The following is a 21,563-nucleotide window of genomic DNA, read 5'->3' on the forward strand; positions in this document are numbered from 1 at the left end:
CTCCCTCCTCTTCATCCCAAAAGATCTTTATGTAAAAGTACTCAATTTGATTAAGGGTTATGTTGATAATCTGTATTGTAGATAGATAGAATTCTTTCACTAGTAAACGTCTTTTGGGCTTTGAAAAAAGCTCTTGCTTTTTTGTACATTATTGCTTTAATCTCGACTTTTTTTTGTGTGCCATGTTGAATCGTTCATAAATTGTGCACAAACCGCAAATAGAAAGTTGTCCAGTTCCTTTATTCTACAAAGATCTCTCTGATTTAGAAAGCTATTTGCCATCAATAAGCAGCAGCTCGATATAGTTTCTTCGTCGTAAATTGAGATTTTAAGTGCAGGCAGATGGAAAAAAAGTTCCTTGTCCTTTCGGAATATGTCATTATGGATCTGCTCTTTAAAAGGTCCTAGTTGGAAAAACCTAATGACAAGTATGATCGGAGTGCAATCAAGTGTGACCAACAAGCATAAATCTGTTAAATCCTTGATGACCATGGAGTTTATCATCTAGCTGTTACTGAAGACTTTAAACTTCAATCCTTTTTGATCCATAAGGTAACGTCATCGGCTTTGGTATTTACCGTTAAAGTTAAAGGATCATCATGGATGATTGGGTAATTTCTTGGTCGTAGTGCGACGGATGAACTAAAATCTTTCGCCGACGAATTCAGGGGAGTGATATGCAGCAAAAAAGCGTCGCCATGGCTGGAGCAAAAAAAAAGGAAAGTCATCTAAAAATTTAAGCGAGTGGGACATTCGGCCCGTCCTGGTTTTCTCAGGTTTTTTTTTTTTTTTTTTTTTTTTTCTACTGTATCCGCGTTTGTTTTCATTTTCTTCATTCGTCCTTGTATTTGTAACACAGAAATGCATATCGTGAGATATGTGCTCCAATCCATGGCGCCCGCTCTGTTATTCATTATCGTCTCTATACCTACCAAACGACGATCCCTGTTTCAAGAGCTCATCCTTTTAAGTCTGTGGTTAGCCGGTCTTATCACTCCCATTTACTATGCGGGTCAATTTTCCTACATCAGCTCCATCAGTGTTTCCGTTTGGTGCTGGGCAACCGGTTTAAAGATGGCGGTATGGTTGTTCTGCATGAGCATGGACGAACGTAGAAAACGACTGTTCTTGTGGACATTGTTTCATTGGCGAACGCGATCCGGGCCTTTATCCATTGTTGCTAAACCAGACGAATACGTCGACTTGCCCCTGATGCCATACGTGTGGGACTGTGTACGGCACCAATGTTACTTTGAACTGATGGTCATGTCCTTCCGCTGGCTCGATGCTCAACGACCGATTCACATTTTCCAGCACGCGCTAGGGATCGTGCTAAGTGCATTCTATTACCCTGGTGGAGGAGACTGGCTCCATCAGAATCCAACCATTACCATCGATGCCGTTCTAGTGAGCTTTGGCATGTGCATCCTGTTCTCCATTTACTTGCAAATGCAGATGCAGGTGACGTATGACGCATTCATGGCCGGTTGCTGCGCTGCCTATCGAGCATTTCCTTATTTGGAACAACAATATCCGCAGCACCAACGTCGTATACGACAAGTGAAAGCGTATATCGAAGACACCGTTACCATGCCACCCATGTTTGATGCCCCTTGGAGTGCCACGTCGTTGCGCGATTTTTGGTCGCACCGCTGGCACAAGTTTTATCACGATTCCTTTTATCGCCTTGGGTTTGTGCCCGTACGAAGAACTTTGGATTGGATTGGTGGACCTCATGTACCGCGATCGTTGCGCCGTATCTTGCCTGCGTTGGCCGTCTTTTGCTTCAGTGGAATAATGCACGAGTATTTCCTCTATTGTGCAGCCGGGCCTAAACTCTATTTTGGGAGCCCTCTTGGCGCGGGGGGCTGGCAACTGATATTTTTCGTGGTTCAAATTTTTGGTATCATTATTGGCGATCTGTTTTTCCATGAAGGCTGGGCTGGGTCGCTGTGGGCGATTGCATACATGGTGTTCACGTCTCATTTATTCGTCGTACCTTATTTGTTGCTGGACAACTTCTCTTTTGCTATCGTCAGCATGACGCTCAAAGCTTTTTTACAATAAAATGAAACACTGCCATGATTTTGTCATTTATTTCTTATCAGCCTTCTGCCACTGGTCTAAATTGTCAGAGCCAGCTGAGACAAGTTTTCCTTTTTTCTCTTCCGCCCCAGAAGCATCAACTCCGACCAGCATTTTGGGAAGCCTAGACAAAGTTCTGACATGCTTGTAATGAACCTCTTTTTCCGCTCTTCTTTACTTTTTTTCTTTTCTTTCGTCTTTTTCCATTGTAAAAAAATCCAAAGGAACAACAAAAAAGACTACTTTATATTTTTTTATACTAATTATTTTGATATCCAAACACTTCATCCATACCTTCCATTCTCGGTATGCAGTCCCATCCTCATTACGATACGAACAATACCTGGTCTCCGTCACCACCTTTGCCGCCTCCGCACCGAGATTATCCTAGCTCCGGTTATCATTCACCCAGTCCGCTGCTCGATTCCTCCGCTCACCAACCAGGTAATGGTCCGTGAAATCTCGGTCACTTCATTCCCTTGGACCCAGAGATGCCGGGAAAAAAAATTTCTGGTCCCTGAAGCAGAATTTCTCATCCATCGAGAAAAAAATCTAGGTTTTCGTCATATACCAAATGGGGATTATCCGAACGGCGACATGGAAAAGAGTGAACACAAGCGGAAGAGAAAGCGTATGGCCGACCGCAACGGTTGTGCACGTTGTCTTTGTTGCGCATGTTGCTTGCCACTTTGGGCCACTTGTATTCTGTGGTTTATTATCATTGCTATTATTATCGTCGTCCTCGTATTGGGAACGATTTTTGCTACTTTTACCATGCCAACCATTGACATGGCCGGCGTCACCTCCAGTCCCAACAACGGGTCTCAGATCTCTTTCCACGATGATACCTTTAGCATCAACTTCGGCTTGTTAATTCACATCAACAATCCCAACTTATTGAAACTTAAGCTTTCCAATATCAATGCCACCGTAAGTATCACCAATCAGTGTCGTCCGATTTCACCTCAAGTAGAAACCAACTTGATTTGGGTATAGGCATATTATCCGCCGATCCATGGATCCTCAAAGACACCGGTGGGAGGTGGTTTTGTCCAGCACCTGGACGTACCGAAATATACCGATTTCAACTTTACTTTTCCATTTGCGATTGTATACAGCCCTACGTTCGATCGTGATCAAAGTGTGCTCAATAGTATCGCCAATAAATGCGGTTTGACCGGTGGGTCCGTACAAGATATCACAGTAGACTATACGATCCAATTGACTGCCAAAGTATTATTTGTCACGGTTCATCCGACCATTGACAGCAGTTCCACCTTCAAATGTCCATTGACGGTAAGTGAGGGTAACGCATATAAGTGGCCTATTTTTAGACCCAGTTTTCTGACATTTTTGTTTTTTTTGGCATTTTTTTTTCTCGATATAGAACAATGGATTGCCGTCCCTTGATGACGGTTTGCTTAGTGGGTTCTAAGTTTTTTTTTTTATTCTTTATATTTACCTATTATTTTGTATCAATATCTGTATTTTACTTTTGTCCATCGTTTTATTTTACTTTTTTTGCATAGCATTCCCTTATATTTCAATCAGCCACTGATTACTGTCTTTTTTACAGTTTTCGCAATAGCCAATCAAATCCAATCGTAATAAACATGAGTCACTTTGATCGCATACCAAAAAAGTAAGCGAAGTAAAAAAAAAAATTGAATCAAAGGGTCCTTTTTTACTGGTCAAGTCTTCTTTTTTTATATTTTTTTTTTCCTTTCTGTTACTTACGTTGAATTCATTATGAAGTACCGATCAACTCGCGGGCAAGCCAAGGACTATACCTTTGAGGAAGCCGTTATGGCTGGACTGTCACCCGATGGTGGTCTGTTCATTCCTCACCACATTCCCGCTTTACCTGCCAACTGGCGTTCTCAGTGGAAAAACCTTTCTTTCCAGCAGTTAGCCGTGGAACTGCTTTCCTTGTATATCGATGCCTCGGAAATCCCTCGTGAAGATCTTCAAACGCTCGTTGAACGTTCCTACTCAACATTCCGTCACGACGATGTCACTCCTCTGGCCAAAGTGCGAGACGGTTTCTATGTCATGGAACTGTTCCACGGTCCCACTTTCGCCTTCAAGGACGTCGCACTTCAATTCGTTGGCAACTTGTTCGAATATTTCTTACGTCGTCGCAATAATGCCGAACCTGAAGGCAGCAAGAATAAGCACCGACTCACCGTTGTAGGCGCTACTTCCGGGGATACTGGCAGGTAATTTTTATTCGAACTGGGAAGGTTAAAGTGATAAAGATCTTTTTCCTTTTTGGCAAAACTGATTCGGGTATTGATATGGATCTTTTTTTTTTATTAATCTAGTGCTGCTATCTACGGTTTAACCGGAAAGGAAAATATCGATGTTTTCATTCTTCATCCTCGTGGCCGCGTGAGCCCTATTCAGGAAGCGCAAATGACGACGGTGTTGGATAAGAACGTTCACAACTTGGCTGTCGAAGGTACTTTTGACGATTGTCAGGATATTGTCAAGAATCTGTTTGGCAACAAGGAATTCAACGATCGTCATCATTTGGGTGCTGTGAATTCGATCAACTGGGCTCGTATTCTCGTGCAAACCATCTATTACTTCCATGCTTATTTCAACCTGTTGCGCACTCACGGCGAGGAGAACATGGATAAGATTCATCTGAACTTCTCGGTGCCTACCGGTAACTTTGGTGACATCCTTGCTGGTTACTATTCCTACCGCATGGGCTTGCCCGTCCACAAATTGATCGTCGCCACCAATGCCAACGATATCTTGTACCGTTTCTTTGAATCGAATGCTTATGAAAAGCAAACCGGTGCCGATGGCGGTGTAAAGGAAACTTTAAGTCCTGCGATGGACATTTTGGTCTCATCTAACTTTGAGCGTCTTTTGTGGTACCTTGCTCGTGAAACCAAGGCTGACGGCGGACGTACCGAAGTGGCAGAAGAAGATACCAAGTTGAACGAAACAATGAGCGACCAAGCAGGTCAAACCGTCAACCAATGGATGCAGGAACTCAAGCAGAACGGTGTGTTCCGTGTCAGCAATGAAGTCGTCCTTCATGCCCGCAAAGTGTTCGATGCTGCCAATGTCACGGATCAAGAAACTTTGTCAACCATTCGTGCCTTTTACCAGAACGAATCGTATGTTTTGGATCCTCACACTGCAGTGGGTGTGGCGGCGGCCGAACGTATTTCTGAAAAGGAAAAGTATGCCGTGTATCCCAATGGTCCCGAAGTTATGGTGTGCTTGGCTACGGCCCATCCTGCCAAGTTCTCCGACGCTGTAGAGGAAGCCTTGAACACCGTGGAAGGATTCGATTTCAATAAGGAAGTGTTACCACCTCAATTTGTTGGTCTCTTGGAAAAAGAACGATCCGTGGTGGCTGTGGAACGAGCGGATCCCGAGCTTGTCATGCAAGTCATTGAACGCGAGTTAATAAAATAGAGTCGAAAATGTTTATCTGTAATTCATGAAGGAAATCACTCTTTTTTTTTGTTCGTATTCATTGTATGTTCTTATTTTGTTGTTTGTGTGTGTTTTCAGCAGCTATTACCGTTGACTGTCATTTGATGGTTGCAGAAGTTCAATGGGGAATTTCGCTGATTACAAATATCCCTTTCAATTCCTGTTTTCTTTGATTTTCATGATTGAGCGATTTTATGAGCAGATATAACGGCGATTTTGTGCCATTACGACCATTAAGGGATTGGTAGGATGAAGCATGGTCGTTGCCTCATTTGACGTGCCAATCGTCGCTTGGATTTCTGTTACCTAGTGTCACATTTATTAACATGCTCAACGCCATTAATCCTAATCTGGATACTCTGGAGGTCAAGCCATACTTACTGCCAAAAGCGTTACCGGCATTTGGAAGTATTCATAATAATATACAAACTGAAGGTCATCCTCTTAAAATTGGGAGACTCTATTATCAGACGAAAAGTTCAACGCATATGAGGGATAACCTGGGCATAAGTGGCAAGCAGCATCCGGCAGTGGATGTGAGGCTTGTTAATATAAGAAGACGTTTCATTTTAGATATTCGCCCCTTAAACCCCCCAACCCACCTCCAACCCCCAAAAAAACCTCTGAAAAACTTTAAAGCAACAATTAAAATAATGAATTCATCATGCAGCTCTCTTGTAGTATTCAAAATTTTATGATTGATGGTTACGGTGAGAAGGGAGGGGAGAGTGTCCTTCACTGGTATTATTGTTGGGTGCCTTGCTACCTAGCGGCACATCGTCGTCTTCGTCATCGTCGTCTTGATTATTGGTTGGCATGGTTCCTTGCATACCATAGTAAGGATTTTGAAGCATTGGATAACCTTGCATCATGGCGGCTTGCATCATGGTCATGCGGGGATCCATCATGGGCATACCCATTCCAGGCATCATGGACATGCGAGGATCCATCATTGGCATACCCATACCAGGCATCATGGACATTCGTGGGTCCATCATCGGGGTATGCATCATGGACATGCGGGGATCCATCATGGGCATTCCCATTCCGGGCATCATGGACATGCGCGGATCCATCATGGGAACACCAAGATTCATGCCCATATTCAGACTCATACTGCTGCTCATTCCCATACTGTTGTTCATGCCTATACTCATCGAGGGCGTCTGAGTGGGAGGCTGAAGAGAAACTTGTGATGGAGATTGTGATGGCATGGTCTGTAACAACAAAAATGGGTTCAAAAGCCGATTAATGATCTACTTCCAACCAGAGACGAGGTGGAAAAAGTGCAATGGCATCACTTACTTTTTGCATCATTTGCTGTCGTTGTTCCATGAGATATCGTTCGCGTTCTCGTTCGAGTAATCGTTCCTTTTCCATTTCTAATAGTCGTCCCTTGTTGGAGTTTTGTTCCTTTTTCTCGTGTTCTATTTGCGAAATCATGCCAACAAGTCCTGCTCTCGGCTCTGGTGGTCGGTTCGGTATTTGGATCAGCGGTTGGCCAGTCGCTCGTGCATATTCCTGCTGATCCCTAGCCGAAGGTTGCTCTGCTCGGTACGTATCTAGTAAACTGTTGGGATTCGCAAAACGATCGCCAAGTTGGGGAATTACAGGTCCATCTTCGGTTTCCATCATCGGCTGATGATAAGCAGGATACATCCCATGCTGTGACGCTTCGCCATATTGCATCATGTCAGAGTGCATCATATCAGGATGCATTGATGGATCCCACATTGGATACTGCTGCTGATATGGATACTCCCCATCGTACATGCCCGATGCATGGTCGGCTGTATAATGGTTTCCCAATGGTTGTTGATGTCCTGGTTGTCCCTCGCTGTCTTCATCGCTGCAGTAATCACCGTCGCACCTGTGATGAATGTCTTCATCTTCTGAATCATCGCTGTCCGATCCATAGACGCTGGCACGTGGTCGAACCACTTTACGCGGTCGGGGCTGGGAACCCGTAGCAGGCTTGGGTGTCGCGGATTCTTCTTGGGATGCATCGTCTTTGCTGCTGGATTCGTCGTGGTTGCTCTGATTCGCAGTAGTGGTGGTGGTGGGATGATTGTTGCCCTCTTTGGTGCCGACTTTTGTAGGGACACCCTTTGCCTGCTGCTGTTTTGCGTTGAAAAGCGATCCATTGTCACTCTCAGCTTCATCGTCGCTGTGACCGTCATCTTCGTCTTCGTCTTCGCTGTCGTCGCTCGCGTAAACCATCTTTCCTGCGTGAGATTGTGACCGCGGCATGGCGGACATTCTGACTGGCCGTCTTTCTTGCAAAGGATCGGTGGTGGGTCCCGCTGAATAATGACGCTGATGACCTGCTGCGCCTGAAAAATCAAGCCCTGGATGGGCTTGACGAGAATTCACGGCTGCCATCGGCATACGTTGTTGCTCCTCTACCATGTGTGTTGGATGTCCGCCAAGATTCAGCAAACCAATATCATGCACGTCCTCTTCCAAGGCGTTGGGTCGGCCATATAGCTTGAATGCATCGAAAGTGCTAACAATCCATTGAACCAGTTCCTTGGTGGATGGCACCATGATCAAGGCCCAAGTGGTAGGCTTGATGACTTGATGTTCTGAATTCTGCAAACTTGCCTGAACTTTAAGCATGGTTGCCATATCAATAAGTTGCGCTGTTTCGGGATACACCATATAAGCTTGTGTTACATTAACCATTGTCATGACAGGCGTTTTGGCCTTTTTGGATTCAAACAGCATCAACTGGCCTTCAGCAGGTACCGATTTTTTGCCAAACAACTTTTTCTCATCGCGACGATCGGAAACCACCGCCCAATACTTTCGCCATTCCTTGGTATCCGGCATTCGCACGTGGACAAAACCTTCCATTTTAGCACTCGTTTTGGCCATTATATCCCGATAATCAGATCGGACGATGAATTTCTTGGTATACATTTCGCACACGCACGAGCACTCAAAACAAGAAGTGCGCAAAGAGGAGATCCAAGTTTCGGTCGTGATAGGCATCACCGTTGCTGCATCTTGCAGTGGCACCCGGAACAAGTAACGAGCTGTGCCTGCGGAATGGATGCCAAATGTATCTTGGTCGATCTGGTCGATTTGTGCCTCAATAATGTTAATGTATTGCGGCATTACGTTATCGCCATCTTCCTGAGCATTCCACAACGAGAGCACCGAGCCGCACAATTCAGCGTAGCACATGGCCCAGTTTGGATTCTCCACTACAGACTCCTGACCCACCGCGGCTTTCATCTTCATCAGGTATCCTTCGAGGTATAATTTTTGGCAGTACAAGTCATACATCTTCTGGACGGGCTGCATATCCGGAGGTAATTGCGGGCCCGGGCCTTGAGCCGCAGCGAGATAACCAGGTTTGACAAATCGCGAAGGCCGAGCCTTGTTGGTAGGAGCGGCCACGTTACGTACGAAAACAGGTTTATCTTGGCTCGAGGTGGAAGATGAACCCTGATGAGGCAGAGGGGAACCATATCCAAACGAAAGAGGCCGGTCGTCATCATCGTCACTTTCATTGAACAGATTGTGCTGATTCGGCTGATGCGGTAAACGAGGCATGTCCGTCACAGAAAGTGACTCCATGCCTGATTGAAGACGTTGCATGGGAGTAAACTCTAGTGTTGCCAGGGCTGTAGTAGATTGGTTTCAAAAAAGCAGTTTATAAACCGACCCCAGAAATCAGAAAGGAGTGTCACGACAAATGGGGAAAGGAGTAAGATGGAATGAAGGGAGGTCGAGAAAAAAGGCCAAAAAGAAAAAACGCCTGGAATCAACAGAAAGGAAAGTGGGTTCGACGACCGATATTGGAAGTCGCGTGTTATGATAAATGGAGCACGTAGCACATAAAAAACTGATGGTTGCACAAAAGACAAACCCGCAGATGGATGATCCTCTCCACCTTTGCTTTTTCCTTTCATCTTCTAAATAATGTAGAGTCACAATGTCATTGCTCATTACCATGAAAGTTGAGAGTTATTTTTTTGCTGAATGATGCTTTGACTTGAGACGATGCATCAGATAACAATGCCAAAAATATATCGGCAATATATCTGACGGGCAAAAAGACTGTGTTTGAAAGTTCCTCATATCTTTAATTATGTCGTAAATCATAGAATATATCAGAGTCTAAAGTGTCTCGCTAGATTGATTAGCTGTATTGCACGGCCTGCAAGTAAATCGACAGAGTTTAAAGTAGGGAATTCCGTATGATGAAGGTGCCTGAAACGCACCCATTTTTCTCCGACATCAAGTTTCATTGAACAAGTTTTACTTTTTAACCATGCAGACAGACCGCATTTTCTTTTTTTAAAAAAAATGACACTCAACACAAGTATTGCCGCACGGTTGAGTGTAATATGCACTTTTCAATGAAATGACTTGACTGCCATGGTTTTATCAGACAAAAGGAATGGTCCCAGTAATAGATTACCACGACAGAGCTGAATAAGTCACAAATGTCATTATGTTTCGCTGAGCAGAATGCTTGACACCGCTTTATTCATACATGCAAAATATTTCTATCGCCTGTCATCACCAGATTGTTTTCTCAAGGACCCGCCGAATTGGAGCCCTACGGGTTCAATCTATATGACAGTCAGATTCGTGAAAGAAAAGCTCTTTTTTGCACTACGAGAAGCAGCAGTACATCCCCTGCCAAAAACTTGAAATGAGTGAGGCTGTTGTTGCTCTTGTGAGGATGGTGGCGGCTGAGAAGCAGATATTGTTACTGCCTGCCAATGTGTTAGCTATAAAGAGAGACAATACTGTCGAATGGTTTCTTTATTGAAGGATTAGAAGGCTGAACATCATGTTTCGCGGTGCCGATCGATCAATGAGTGCCAATGGTTGACACGCCAAGCGTGCTGAAAAGGTGAACCATGGGGAAACGTTTAGAGTACATTGAGTCAAGGCCGCTAAGGCAAAGCAAGTCAGGGAACACTCGACAGGCAGAAGAAATCCTCAAATGTAAACCATATGCCATGTCAATAAATCTGGGAATGTAGCCTCTGTAACTTTTTACGTCTGATATGCCATAAATTGCAGTACAATTTCTGTAGAGGGAAAGCGGAAGGGAGAGAGAAAAAGAAGATGAGCATGCAGTGTTGAAGGAAAGTCCCTGATCTTCCAAAGATAGACCAATAAAACGAATAAATTTCATTCATCGTGATTTTCATTTTCATTTTTCCATTTTTTTCATTTCATTTCAAATTTTATAAAGAAAACTTATCAGATACCATCAGTCCCGGTGACCCCTAAACCAACAAGTTGGCTGGGCAAGCTACCAAACTTGTTCCCCGATCCCACCCCCGCGACTGCTGATAAGCATTGCCATAGGCACTTGGTGCCACAACCCATCCGAAGACAAGGCATGCTACGGCGTCAGAGGTCTTATAAGGGAGACTTGACACCGGGCCACCTATGAACAACCCACCGAAAAACATTCGTTTCCCAACTTCGTGCAAGTTGAGGGTCAGAGTCCCCGATAGTTCAATCTTATAAGAATCTTTTTTTTCTTGCAAGTTGTTCTCATTTTTTCTACTTCTTTTCTTGTTATCCATCCTGTAAGAGATGCTATCTAATGGATCCGACCAAATGCAATCATTTTTTATCGCTTTTTAAAGCGGGAAAGGGATGATAAAGCAATCCCACTCATCGTGGCGGCGCTTTAAATTTCCGCACACCCACTGCTCAACAAAGGTTGATCGATGGAGGAGTGACGAGGTGTTCAAAATACATAACTGTGGGACGGCATAAAGGGACCGTGTCCATGCCGGTAAACGGCTGAAACAAAGCAAATCAGAATTGACCCTTGGATCAAGTTGTTCCCGCACCTGTGCTTTACACATTCGTCGCCCAGTGCGACAAAACGTGGCATGAAAAACCTTCTATCTCTTCTGATGCTTGAAAAAGCTATTCAGACCCGAAAATCTGTATACGTCGAGGGACTGGAAAGACACACATATAAGGTAAATCAAATAAGGTAGACAGCCCAAGAAACTATCAGCTCTTGTAACGCCACAAAAAAGCTGGCAGCGGAAATTCAATCCCCGCACACATTTTTGGAATAAGTGGCTTGTAGGCGGGAAGAGCAGTCCGATCTGTCAAATGCGAAATTCAGTTGAATTTTTAGATCGGGAAACGATCAACATTTTGGATCGAGGATTGAGCATTGCTTTTTTCATCGTCTCTTTTCGTCCGAACTTGAACTTGCTTTATACAAGCTAGTTGCGATTCCATACCTTCTTCATTGCTAAGCAACGCTTTGGGTTTTCGCACAATGAAAGACGGTGGAACCACTACCGAACTCAACACAACCGATGGTGCTAATCGCTTCAAGGTGAGTGGCCCTGCTTTTCATTCACCTGGATTGGAGAGAAGACCCAAAGTTCTTTTCTTTTTCTAACCCGATTCAATAGTACCAATCGTTCAATACTCGAGTCGAGCGCTTAAAAGTGGACATTGTCCGCCGATCTCGATTGGTGGAAGATGAAATTGACGAACAAGGCTCCTTCTTTCACGAAGCCTTATTATCCTGGAAGGAACTTAACCTTACGAGACACTTTAAGAACTTTTACCATGACATCTTTCCTTACGCCAAATCACTGCCTGCCATTGTTTACCATAAAGACAAGATCACCGAAATTCTCGAAACGCACTTGAAAGTACGAGATAGCATGGCCCTCGATGCATTGTTGGAGTAAGTCATGACCTGCTTCAGTACTGTGAGAGAAACGTGCAAAGCTGACGCAACGATTGTTTAGTCTTGTAACCAAGCTTGCCAAGGATTTGGAAGGTGAATTTTATCCTTACTATCCTCGTATCTTTTCATGTGTCCTGCCGCTTGTTTATCATCGGGATGTCAAACTTTTGGAGGTAAACTTTTTAAAATCAATTCTACTTGTTCGTTTCATTTATTCACCATGGTTGCATTTCCTGTTTTCTCTGTTTTTAGAGCGTGTTCAATTGTATTGCCTATCTCTTCAAATTCCTATCTCGTCAGATTCTGCCCGACATTCGCCAGACTTTTCAGTATGTAACAGCTGTGATGATGGAAATGGAGGATTGCGAAAAACTAACAGGGATATGTACCGTAGAATGCTGGCCAAATTGCTTGGCGAAGATCACTCCACCAAACCATATATCCGACATTTCACGGCCGAAGCTTTTGCCTTTTTGATGCGCAAGCTCAGAGGCAAAGATTTGGCTGACATGGTTGAGCATATCCTTTCGTCGTTATCTGCCGAACCTTCTCGCGAGTATACCGAAGGTCTTGCAATGCTGTTATTTGAATGCATCAAGGTAAAAGATTAAGCGATGGCAGTCATAAGATGATTTTTGTTTCATTGCTAATTATTGTATATTGGGGATGTATTGATGAACAGCAAGTGGATCATCGTCTTCACTCGAGAGGAGAAGCTGTGTATAAAGAACTTTTGCAGCAAACTTGTCAGGGTGTATCCAATCCGGACTTGGGTAAGCATTAAAGAAGAGTGAAGGATTTGACAGGAACAACGTGACTCAACAAGGGATGCGATTAGATCTTTCTGCTGTAGTGGATTTATTAAACAAGACGACGCTTCTCACACTTCATCACACTTACCGTCAACATTTCTCACCCATCATCAACATTGTTCTCAACGCGATGGATGCCCAACTACAGGGTCCTTCTTTCGACGAAAAACAACTTACCATTCTCATGACCACCGTCACTCACATCGTCACCGTACGCAAAGCCAGTCGTGTAGAGGGTAAGTTTTTTTTCCATGTCTCACAAAAAAGCGAATAGTTTGATATACGGGAGCTCATGAAATTGAAATCCAACATTTTTGCTAGATCATAAGCCCATCATCAATCGGGTCCAACAAGTGGTGAAATTAGTGTTCCAGAACCCTGCAGACAATGTGACGGAGGAATTGCAAAAGGAAACATTAAGAGCAGCTACGGGTTTGTTGTGCTTTGGTAACTTGGATATCGTCGTTACCGGTGGCCGATTGTTGCTGGATTCTATCACATGCTGCAGCAATGCAAAGCTTGTCTATGGTTTCCTTTTGGGCTTGGCTGAACTCAACTGGCCCAATTTCACTCAAGTCGCTCTTCCTTATATTGTCAGGTAAATTTTTTGGGATTGACACTTTGGGTGGTAAATGCCGTTCCAGAGAATCTCAACCTTTTGTGTATTCTACCAATTCTAGATATGCTGCTGAACAATACGAGTCGCAAACCGAAGACACCATTTTGTTTTTGTCACAAATGGTGGTATCAGACGCCTACCAGGTGACGCCTGGCATGCTTTCATCGTGTGTCTCAACCGAAGGATTGTTGCGTTTCCCCACGGTGGAAGGAAAGAAGACTATTTCAAAAGGGCTTTTAGATGCATTAAGTGCATCTTACGACTGGGAAAAGGAAACCGATATTTTGAACAATACCGATGTTACCAATGTAAGTGATAATTCCCCATGGTCCAATTTGTTTTTTTTTCAATTTTCTCTGATGTGGTGTCTGTGTTTCTATAGGCTTCCTCTTCCACCGGCTCTGCCATTACTGTGATTTCAGCCGTTCTTAACTTGATACCTCACATTCAGCTGTCGGCCAGCGATGCGTTCACGGCGTTGTTGGTATTGTTCCACTCTTTGAAATCGTACCTGACGTCCAGCAACAGTCCCCTTGTGCGCAGCTCATTTGTTCTTGGTCACAAAAACTATGCTTTGGGTTGCTTGGTGGGTCTGTCCGTGGAGTCCTTGACAAAAACCTTTTCTGCCAACAACGGTATGTCGCAGGAACAGTTTTTACAGCTTCATGATATTCTGTTTCAAGATGTGTTACCGAACCAAAAGGATCATGAAGTCGTCCTTCGCGGTATATTCACATATATGGATCATCTTCGATCGAGGTAAAGACCCAGGAAATGAACGAGTTATTGCAACGATAATTCAATTAATGTAATGTGTCGCTAGTAATGATCACAACGAGCTCTTTTCCCTCGATCGATTACACACCGTCTACGACGTCGTAAAAACGAACCTTTCATCTTACCGTGCGCACACACGCTTATACACGCTCAAACTGCTGTCACTTTACGATCAACCTCTGATGAAGAAGGATGAACAACATCGGGAAGAAGAGGATTGTGAAATCGTGCAACTGGCCGTCGATATGGAGGAGGTGATTCCCACCCTCAAAGATTATCGCAACAAGACAAAGCCAATTCAGAGACTGAACGTCATCACGTCAAGCCGACGCACACCCGATATGTTCGTGGACTTTGTTCCTCGCCTGGCTTTCGGCATCTTGACCATGAATATTCGCCCCGTATGGGATGAAGCTCGTGCGGCTCTCAAGACATTCTCGGAAGTTCACCGTGACCTTTACTGGACACTGATGTATGAACAACTCACAAAGTTTGATGATGAAACACAGCTTTTGTGCGATGGGTTTACTGGCTCTGTCATGGCCACATATACCGCACCTCCCGAACAAACCAGCGGCCTGGCGACCAAGACCGGTAATATTTCGTTTGAATGTCCTACCTACAACAGTTACGTCCATACCGAGAACAAGGCTTTGTCCATGATGGATGAAAAGCGAACCATCAGCTTTGCCATGCTTTTTGTCAAGGTAAGTTCAGCATACCGAATGAGTGTCTCACACATGGATCCTCACATTCCTTCTTATAATAGTTATGCGATCAACAAACCATTCATATGGACTTTTGGAACTGGTACAATCTCTTGTTAAAGACTCTAAAGGATACTCCCAATGTTACCGAACAGCATTCGCGTGATTTGATTCCCATCTTCTTTGCTTTCCTTGAACAAGAGTACGATGCTGTCACCGGAGACGACGAGGAGGACGACGAAGAAGGCCACGAAAACTCGCAGCTGGAAAAAGGATCTTCCAACGAAACGTTTGGTTTGCTCCCTCGATCCAGTAAGCTCGCCAAAAGCAAGTTGGCAGGCTGGTTGGCTTTGTTTGCCGCCTTTATGAATCCTCGGGTCCTTTACAAGAGTCAGCAACTCCACGATGTGTTTATGCGATTGATCACTCAGGGTGATGTCAAGGTGCAACAGGGTGCTTTGGAATGTCTTCTTACCTGGAGAGACCCCAATATCAAACCTTACGGCGACAACATGAGAAATTTGCTCGACGACGTGAAATTCCGCGACGAACTTTCCACATTTATCCAGAATCAGGAACAGAATTTTATTGACCCTGCTCATCGGGATGGATTGATGCCGGTGGTGATGCGTCTCTTATTCGGTCGTCTCGTTCAACGTCGCATGAAAGCCTCCGCCAAAGGCACAAAACACGCTCGTCGCAAAGCTATCCTTAGTGCTGTCGCGTGTTGTTACCCGAATGAAATCCGTTACTTTATCGATTTGGCTTTGGAAGCCTTCAAGGGTGTCGTCGAGTTACCTTCCGAGACCAGAGACGCCAACGGTTCGGTGATTGATTTCACCTTCCTGGCGGAAGGCGACAAGATCATCCAAAGCATTCCTTGGCGTAAACAGAACGGTGTGCTCGTATTGATAGAAGATATTCTAAAGCAAATGGGTGCCCACATTATTCCTTACATGGAGCCTCTGCTGAAGGTGACACTGTACATTATCAATGCGGCTCAGCGCCGATCAAATTCGGCCATGGACGTTGACGAACCGGTGGACGAGGAAGAAGTAGATGCCAACAACGAGGTGGAACCCTCCCACGGCGGCCAAAGCAAACGTTCAAAGGATGTGCGATCCCAGGCCATGAAACGTGTAGTGGAATTCTTCAAGCTCAGCGGCCACTTCAACTTTCAACCCTACGTCCCAGCCATGTTCCGATCGTTCATTTCTCCACGCATGGATCTTTTCGCCGTCGAAACTTCACAAAATGTCACTCCCTTATTGTCTCTGTTGACGGTGTGGGCGGAAAAGGTGGAATTCACACGATTTTTGGTCGATTACGATGATCGCGTTATCCCTCAGTTGTTTGCCGTCTTGTCGGCCAAAAAAGTCAACGAGCATGTGTTAACGACGGTCCTTACGGCGATTGAAACGATCCTCGATCACTGTGATGATGCCATGGAAGAAGATGGGCAAGCGACGGTCAAAGAAAAGCTGATTCTTCCGTACGTGGATATCTTGCTGAGCCATATTCAGTTCCGTCTGAATCAATCCAAAGACGATGTCAAGTTTGGCAGTGGCAAGTATTCGGTTCGCGAAATCGGCATTGTGGCCCGTGTAGCCTCGTATACCAAGGACGGTGCACAAGCGGCGGTCATCATCGATCTGTTACTGCCCAGTTTGAAAAAGCCTAACCGAATCATTCCTGAAAAGACCAAGGAGCACATCTTGACCATTTGGGCTCAGTTTATCCGCATTGTCCCTGGCTTTGAGCTCGATTCGCCCGTGTATCACAAGTACTACAGCATGGCCTCATGGATGCTCTCGTCATCTCGAACGCATGCGTCGCGCAAATCTCTTTTGGCCATCTTCAAGGCCTTCAAGTCCGTGAATCCAAGCTTGGAACTGGTCGTCAAACTGCTCCAAGATTTCAACGCCTATTCAGCGAAACGCGTGGAAGAACCAGATTACGATCGTATGCTGGACGCGCTCAACAATATCGGCGAGCATCATTATTTGAAGTTCAATCATCACCAATGGTTGCCTTTGCTGCATCAATTTGTTTACTGTATGCATGATGCCGAAGAAATGGCGATCCGTGGCAGCGCGACGCATTGCATGACTCAGTTCTTGGTCGCCGTCAAGGAGCAATCTGATGCAGATGAACAGCGCAAGATGCTTGGCTATGTCACCCATCTCATTTATCCTGCCATCAAGCAAGGCTTGACGGAACGCGTTGAACTCGTTCGCATGGAATTCGTGAATCTCCTCAATGCGTCCATCAAGAGTTTCCCTGAACTGGATATTTTCGCGGATATGGTGCAACTCCTGGGCGACAATGACGAAGAAGTCAACTTTTTCAACAACATTTATCACATGCAAATGCATCGTCGTATCCGTTCGTTGAATCGCCTTGCGGAAATTGCCGCCAACGGCACCTTGAAGACCTCCTCCATCAACGGTATCTTTATGCCTATCTTGTCGGCCTTTTTCTACGAGAGTGATCGAGTGATGGATCATAATTTGATCCACCAGTGTATTCAAACCTTGTCGGCGCTGGCCCAGCTTTTGCCCTGGCCTCACTACTATCGTCTTCTCCGATACTATCTGGCGTTGATTTCGAAAAAGGAAAGAGAAGAAATGGAAAAGATCTTTGTCCGTGTCGTGACCGCCATCTTGGACGCTTTCCATTTCGACTTGAGCGAGGTGGAAGTGACGGACGAAGCCGCAGCAAACATCATGGGACGACAAAAGGTTGTGATCGACTATCTGACCGTGAGACAGATCATTGAAAATGCGGCGGCGAATGAAGAGGCTGCGGAAGGAGGAGAAAATGACGAAGACGAGGAAGAAGAGGATGTCAGCAGCAAGGAAGTGTTGCCAAAAAAGACTCAAGCAGAAAAGATCCACGACATCCTGATTACCAAGGTGCTTCCCGAGCTCAATACGTACCTCAACAACAACAAGACGAGAAACTCAGTGGTGGTGCGTGTTCCTATGGCGTTGGGAATTGCCAAGTTGATTCGTGCCTTGCCGGAGCGATCGATGCGTCTGAATCTACCTGGATTGTTGGTGTCACTTTGTCAGATCATCCGCAGTCGTGCTCAGGACGTGCGTGATATTGTGCGCGAAACCCTGTTGAAGATTAATGCATTTTTGGGCCCCGATTACTTTTCGTTCATTGTGAAGGAGCTCAAGACGTCGTTGACTCGCGGTTACGAAATGCATGTGCTGGGATACACCGTGAATGCGTTGATTGCCGACACGATTCCTCGTGTGCATCCCGGTCAGTTGGATCCTTGCCTTGAAGACATCGTGGCGGTCTTGGTGAACGATATCTTTGGTTTCACCGGTCAAGAAAAGGAAGCCGATGAAATGACTGGTAAAACCAAGGAAGCGAAAAGCAAGCGCAGTCCTGCTTCGTTTGAATTGTTGGCGACGGTGGTGCGATTCAAGAATATCGGCTTGCTGTTGTTGCCTTTCAAGGATATTATGACGGAAACTGAAAGTCTCAAGATTTTGCGCAAAGTCGATGATCTGCTAAAACGCGTGGCCAACGGATTGGTGCGCAATCCCGAATTCGATTCCGAGGAGTTGCTGAACTTTTCTTACGGTCTGATTTCGGAAAATGTCGACACCCTGAAACCGCAAATCAAGATCAAGGTCCAAAAGTCACAAAAGGAAAAGAATTTCGAAGTGCAGATGAAACGTATCGTGGCGGAACCGGTGGATCACTATCGTACGAATGCGCATCGATTTGTCCACTTTGGCTTGAGTCTATTCTACACCAGTCTGCGACGCAACAAGTTTGATTTATCCTCGCCCGACTATGTGACGAAAATCGACTCCTTTGTCGATGTGGTCGGTAATACGCTTCATTCGAACCAGACGGCCAATGTGACGTTGGCGGCCAAGATCATGGCTTCGCTGATCCGCATGCCGCTCCCTTCGGTACCTGAAGCCGTACCGGCGGTGGTCAAGCGCGCTTTTGGCTTGGTGAAAAAATCATCGGGCAATACCCACTCGGCGTTGGTTCAAGCGTGTTTCAAGTTGCTGACCATTTGTATCCGAGATATCAACGATTCCAAATTGACGGAGCATCAACTGACGTATTTGCTCAACATCATTCGCCCCGATATGGAAGAGCCGGATCGTCAGAGCACCGTGTTTGCACTGATCCGTGCCATTATATCCCGTAAATTCATGGCACCGGAAGTATACGATCTCATGGAAACGGTGGCGCAAATCATGGTGACGAATCAAACCCGAGAAATCCGCGAACAGGCGCGTTCAGTGTACTTTATGTTCTTGATGGATTATCCTCAAGGCCGCGGTCGATTAAAGGCTCAGATGAGCTTTATTATCAAGAACTTGGAGTACGTTTACGAAACTGGACGTGAATCCATCATGGAGTTGATGCACCATATCATCAACAAGTTTGGCGATGAAATCCTCGTGGAGTACGCTGAGCCCATGTTCCTTGCACTGGTGATGCGTCTGGTGAACGATGATTCGTCGAAATGCCGCGAAATGTCGGCCGAACTGATCAAGAACTTGATGCGTCGCTCCGAAGATCGAATGGAAACCATCTACAAGTTGCTGGATAAATGGATGGATCAAACAAAGCAGCGCAGTTTGCAAAGAGCCGGTTGTCAAGTGTATGGCCTCGTCATCGATACCTTTGGTGCTCAATTCCGTCCTTACGCTCCGAAACTGATCACCAAGCTTTCTGAAATGCTGATTCTCAGCAAGGATTTGGTGCACGACAGCCAGGCCGAAGAAGAAGGCATGGAAGTGGATTTGGACTGGGAATTGGGTTACTATAGTATCAACACATTTGCCAAGATCGCCAAGGCGTTCCCGAAATTGGTGTACGTGTCCGATACCCTGCCTGTGTGGCGCGCGCTGGAGGATATGTTACTGCACCCTCATACTTGGATCCGATCCTCGACGGCTCGTCTGTATGGTGTCTACTTTTCTCACATTGACCCTCAGACGCGCTGTGTTGTGGAAAGCGGCAAGAATTCCGAGTATCTTTCTCGAGCGACATTGCGAAAATTAGCGACCAAGTTTATTGGACAGCTGAAGAGTGTTTATCTTTCCGAAGAACAAGCGAATCAAATCGTAAAGAATCTGTTCTTTATCGGCAAATGCTTTTATTACATGCCAACCGAAGAGGATGTGGCGCCCAAAACCGAAGACTCTACCGAAGCCGAAGAAGCGGGTAACAATGAAGACGAAACCGCAGTGAACAAACCATCTTTGAACTGGTTATTCCGCAATGCATCCTTTACTGCGCGTGGTGCAGCTGTGAAGCAGACCAAAGAAGGATTTTTATTGGTAAGTCTACAACCTGAACGGAAAATAAGAAAGGAAAAAGCGACTAACAGGAAACACTTGTTTTTACAGCGAGCTTCCATCTTTAAATGGTTTGCTGCCATGTGCAATGCGATAGAAACCGAGGAATTGGGACCATATCTTTTACCTGTGATTGCGGTTATTTATCGCACTGTGAATGACGAGGCGACCAAGGAGCCTGGATTTGGTAAGTGGACCATGTAAATCAGGTATTCTCAGGGGGGCAGCTCCATTCTAATCTTGTGTGCTTTCTAGACGAGTTGAAGCAATTGGGTAACGAAGTGCTAAACTTGGTTCAAAAGAAGGCCGGTCCTACTGCATATTTTGCCACCTATCAACAAGTTCGAGAAAAAGTGAAACAATCCAAATTAGACCGTAAATCACGGTTAGCGCGACAGGTAAGCGAAGAAAAACAATCAACGTTCTTTTACAGCAATCATCGGTTCTAATACTGAAAATGATGACAGGCTGTGGTTGATCCGGCAGCGGCGGCTAGACGTAAACGCGCACGTACACGCAAATAATCATTAGATGCATCTTCTTTTATTTCCTTTTTCATTCTTCAGAACTGTGTATATCATTAAGAGCTTAAATTTCATTTTTTCATTCATGGCCTTTATTTTTCCCGTCTCTTGCATGCCCTCGCATGATCTACCGGGCATGACAATTTTTGAAAAAGTTTACCTAACCTTCAAATCACTCATAGCACAATCAAGAAGATATGCAATGGTAATTATATGCTGCACCATCGCTCGAGTTGCGGTTCATTGAACCGTTGCTCGAAACTTGGTCGGGAAAAAGTATGATCTCTTTTCGTATTCAGCTGCAGACTAAGATGAAGAAGAGACATGTATAAAGATAAAAAAGTGGTTCCTTGGCTCTTGTCTATCAAATTTGTGTAAACTTGATTTCCATTGTCATAATTTTTATCGTAAAATTTGTTCACACATTATTAACGTTTTTGTACCATGCAATAACTTTTTGCAAACGTGAGCTATTTTTGATTCACGGTAAAGAATGAACCAAGACACGGAAACAAACGTTCATATATGCATG

The 21,563-nt window shown here is 45.0% G+C and overlaps 5 protein-coding genes across 5 annotated transcripts; 4 read left to right on the forward strand and 1 right to left on the reverse strand.

The window, feature by feature from the left end:
* Window positions 1-782: 782 nt before the first annotated feature.
* On the forward strand, window positions 783-2,097 carry BYT42DRAFT_587906 (membrane bound O-acyl transferase family-domain-containing protein). The gene has a single exon (XM_051570216.1). It carries the CDS (start codon window positions 862-864, stop codon window positions 2,065-2,067), a length of 1,206 nt encoding a protein of 401 aa, XP_051418919.1. The 5' UTR covers window positions 783-861; the 3' UTR covers window positions 2,068-2,097.
* On the forward strand, window positions 2,098-3,762 carry BYT42DRAFT_587910 (uncharacterized protein). Its single transcript, XM_051570217.1, has 5 exons — window positions 2,098-2,529; window positions 2,642-3,015; window positions 3,082-3,381; window positions 3,473-3,509; window positions 3,662-3,762. The coding sequence occupies exons 1-5, from the start codon at window positions 2,394-2,396 to the stop codon at window positions 3,691-3,693; spliced, it is 879 nt and encodes a 292-aa protein (XP_051418920.1). The 5' UTR covers window positions 2,098-2,393; the 3' UTR covers window positions 3,694-3,762.
* Window positions 3,763-3,834: 72 nt separating this feature from the next.
* On the forward strand, window positions 3,835-5,523 carry BYT42DRAFT_504636 (threonine synthase; the record flags this gene model as incomplete). Its single annotated transcript, XM_051564981.1, has 2 exons — window positions 3,835-4,304; window positions 4,410-5,523. 2 exons carry the CDS (start codon window positions 3,835-3,837, stop codon window positions 5,521-5,523), a joined length of 1,584 nt encoding a protein of 527 aa, XP_051418921.1.
* Window positions 5,524-6,236: 713 nt separating this feature from the next.
* On the reverse strand, window positions 6,237-9,150 carry BYT42DRAFT_618306 (uncharacterized protein; the record flags this gene model as incomplete). The annotated part of the gene is made up of 2 exons (XM_051572270.1): window positions 6,237-6,761; window positions 6,850-9,150. The coding sequence occupies 2 exons, from the start codon at window positions 9,148-9,150 to the stop codon at window positions 6,237-6,239; spliced, it is 2,826 nt and encodes a 941-aa protein (XP_051418922.1).
* Window positions 9,151-11,694: 2,544 nt separating this feature from the next.
* Window positions 11,695-21,376, forward strand: BYT42DRAFT_540347 (armadillo-type protein). Its single transcript, XM_051565542.1, has 15 exons — window positions 11,695-11,884; window positions 11,964-12,244; window positions 12,309-12,420; window positions 12,500-12,576; window positions 12,642-12,846; window positions 12,930-13,020; window positions 13,086-13,295; window positions 13,381-13,657; window positions 13,740-13,986; window positions 14,061-14,437; window positions 14,502-15,162; window positions 15,225-20,489; window positions 20,559-20,694; window positions 20,763-20,905; window positions 20,975-21,376. Exons 1-15 carry the CDS (start codon window positions 11,825-11,827, stop codon window positions 21,029-21,031), a joined length of 8,199 nt encoding a protein of 2,732 aa, XP_051418923.1. The 5' UTR covers window positions 11,695-11,824; the 3' UTR covers window positions 21,032-21,376.
* The last annotated feature ends 187 nt before the right edge of the window (window positions 21,377-21,563 follow it).

Source organism: Radiomyces spectabilis (assembly GCF_025331425.1).
Source record: "Radiomyces spectabilis strain NRRL 2753 chromosome Unknown BYT42scaffold_16, whole genome shotgun sequence".
NCBI lineage: Eukaryota > Fungi > Mucoromycota > Mucoromycetes > Mucorales > Radiomycetaceae > Radiomyces > Radiomyces spectabilis.

What these genes read in the sequence shown, in the direction of transcription:
- BYT42DRAFT_540347 (XM_051565542.1), top strand. Translation starts at nt 11,825, where the DNA reads ATGAAAGACGGTGGAACCACTACCGAACTCAACACAACCGATGGTGCT. An exon ending in GGGATGTCAAACTTTTGGAG is followed by an intron (nt 12,421 to 12,499) that starts GTAAACTTTTTA and finishes CTCTGTTTTTAG; the next exon opens with AGCGTGTTCAATTGTATTGC. An exon ending in GACATTCGCCAGACTTTTCA is followed by an intron (nt 12,577 to 12,641) that starts GTATGTAACAGC and finishes TATGTACCGTAG; the next exon opens with AATGCTGGCCAAATTGCTTG.
- BYT42DRAFT_587910 (XM_051570217.1), top strand. Translation starts at nt 2,394, where the DNA reads ATGCAGTCCCATCCTCATTACGATACGAACAATACCTGGTCTCCGTCA. An exon ending in TTCCTCCGCTCACCAACCAG is followed by an intron (nt 2,530 to 2,641) that starts GTAATGGTCCGT and finishes AAAAAAATCTAG; the next exon opens with GTTTTCGTCATATACCAAAT. An exon ending in CCTTGATGACGGTTTGCTTA is followed by an intron (nt 3,510 to 3,661) that starts GTGGGTTCTAAG and finishes TCTTTTTTACAG; the next exon opens with TTTTCGCAATAGCCAATCAA.
- BYT42DRAFT_587906 (XM_051570216.1), top strand. Translation starts at nt 862, where the DNA reads ATGCATATCGTGAGATATGTGCTCCAATCCATGGCGCCCGCTCTGTTA.